Genomic DNA, 2,068 nt, shown 5'->3' with positions numbered 1-2,068 from the left:
CTGCAAGTCAAGCTCGGGAGGGCGGGGCAGATGCAGCCTCCTCCATGAGGGTACGGTAGGGTAGAAAATTCGGAATAAAATTTATTTGAACTATAGTACATGTGCAGCTACGGTACAGTGCAGTTAAGTAAGGAATAAATACCAGGAGCAAGCAAGTAGGTCAGCTAAAGCTCGGGGCAAGCCACAGATCTGGGTGCCGAGTGGACTGTGATGCCGCGGTTGGGACTGTGAATTTCCCGACCCGAACCTAGCTGAGGAGGGGGTCGATTTTGGCGCTCGCCCGCGCCAAATCGCGTCACGACGCGATTTCCGCTGGCGAAATTCACAGTCCATAGCCTTGGCATTTACAGTCCCTCGGGTAGATATCTGGTTACCTCACCCGCGCGTTTGTAGGGTTCCCGAGCGCCTGATGTGCTTCTTTGACCCTCAAATATTACTAACAATAGCATAGATTATATTTGCAAGTATATACAATATTTGAAGCACGGGAGGCGTGTATCTGGCCCTCCAGCAGGCCGGGATGGACGGGGAATGGAGAGGCCGGGGTCCCAAATGGCGTGGGAACTGGGACTGTAATGGACTGTGGCTCCCCCGCCACAGGACCGTAGAGCTCACGGAAGAAGTCAAACGGGGTGGTCCCCGATGGAACAGTGAGTCAACCCGTGCCCGTAACCGGTGAGAAGCGTAAGCAGGGTGACAGCGACGAGGTGCGCTTTTCAACTCCTCTATGCTATACTATATTTAACATCTTCCGTATGGCTTAGGATGCTGGGAGGTTACCTGCAAAAATCCGGCGCAAAACGCTCCCTCGGAATGCAACCCCGGGACCATCGTTTGTCAAGCAGCAGAAGGCCGCTAACGGGGAATTCGCATCGCTGGGAGAGGATGACTTCATGGTGGTGAGCATTATTCAGATATATCAAAGCTATATTCACGTGGGCAACATCATATCTAGGGCTCTACCAGATCCCGTACCGACGCTCGAGGTCGCAATACACGCAAGTCAGGTGAGATATCCATGCTAGAGACCAAAGGCTCGGGAAAGCAGACGCGCGACCCTAACCCAGTCGATCCGGCGAAAGAGGGTCTGGTTCGGAAGAAGGTCGACAGCGCGAAGGGTAAGGGTAAGCAGAAAGCAAGTGGACGAGAGCCGCCAAAGACGAAGGTCAGAGGAAAGGCGCACGACGAGGGGGGGGCGAAGGGGAAGCGGGGGAAGGTCGAGGCGCGACCGCGTTTATCCCCCGCCGCGAGAGACGAGGACGACACCGAAGAACTGGCTGAGCCACAGGTGTGTCACGATCTTTGTTCGGAGGGAACGGGTTCACCTCAATTATATGTATTCTAGATCTTCACCTCTTCTTTTGTGAGTGCATTCAGCTGTAAATGTTGCATCTGACGCGCTGCTCCGCTCGTAGAAAATCAAGCTGCGTCCACTCAAGGCTGCCGCCGCGGCGAAGTAAGACTTGTCGTCTCTCCGCCGCCTCATCTCTCCCCTTTAGCTCCTTACTCGACGCCGTCATTCGCTCATATGCCTTGCAAGCCTTGCTCTCCGCCCCTTGTGACTGGCATGCTCGCGCTCTCGCATCTCGTGCTCAGTTTCTGGTCTTCTCCCTCTTCTGGCTTATGCTGATACAATCTGAACACTTGCTGCTCTCGGTGCCTTCTCACTTCAACCTTTCATTCCCGGCTCGTATGCTCATCTTACGGCACCCTCTTACACTTGGCGGATTCGGCTCGCGCTCAGCTACACTTCCGCCTCGCGTCTTGTACATACATCGGCAATGCTCTTCGTTCTCGCTCGTCTCTATGTCTCGCCGTCGCCTTCTTGCGCCCTGTACTCTCACACGTGGCTTTATTCTTACCGACGCTGTAGTTTGCTCGTCTACTAATCTTAGATGGTCCTCAATTACTTAAGATACGTGTTATATCGAGTGCTTGCTGGGACTCCATATCACATGGACATATCAGAATTTTTGTACTTTTATCACTGACTAAGTGCTGTACAATGTAATGAATAAAGGTGTCTTTTATGTAGTGCCTATGGCATTGTTTAGAAGGGCACAGGAAA

The 2,068-nt window shown here is 52.9% G+C and overlaps 1 protein-coding gene across 1 annotated transcript; it reads left to right on the top strand.

Moving 5' to 3' along the window:
- Window positions 1–520: 520 nt before the first annotated feature.
- GLOTRDRAFT_134706 (uncharacterized protein) lies at window positions 521–1,460 on the top strand (the record flags this gene model as incomplete). The annotated part of the gene is made up of 6 exons (XM_007873639.1): window positions 521–572; window positions 652–707; window positions 765–899; window positions 956–1,288; window positions 1,346–1,363; window positions 1,416–1,460. The coding sequence occupies 6 exons, from the start codon at window positions 521–523 to the stop codon at window positions 1,458–1,460; spliced, it is 639 nt and encodes a 212-aa protein (XP_007871830.1).
- Window positions 1,461–2,068: the final 608 nt, after the last annotated feature.

This window comes from Gloeophyllum trabeum (assembly GCF_000344685.1).
Source record: "Gloeophyllum trabeum ATCC 11539 unplaced genomic scaffold GLOTRscaffold_00418, whole genome shotgun sequence".
In the NCBI taxonomy this organism is placed as follows: Eukaryota; Fungi; Basidiomycota; class Agaricomycetes; order Gloeophyllales; family Gloeophyllaceae; genus Gloeophyllum; species Gloeophyllum trabeum.
The sequence above is the reverse complement of the archived record's forward strand: the minus strand, read 5'-3'. Positions and strand labels throughout refer to the sequence as shown.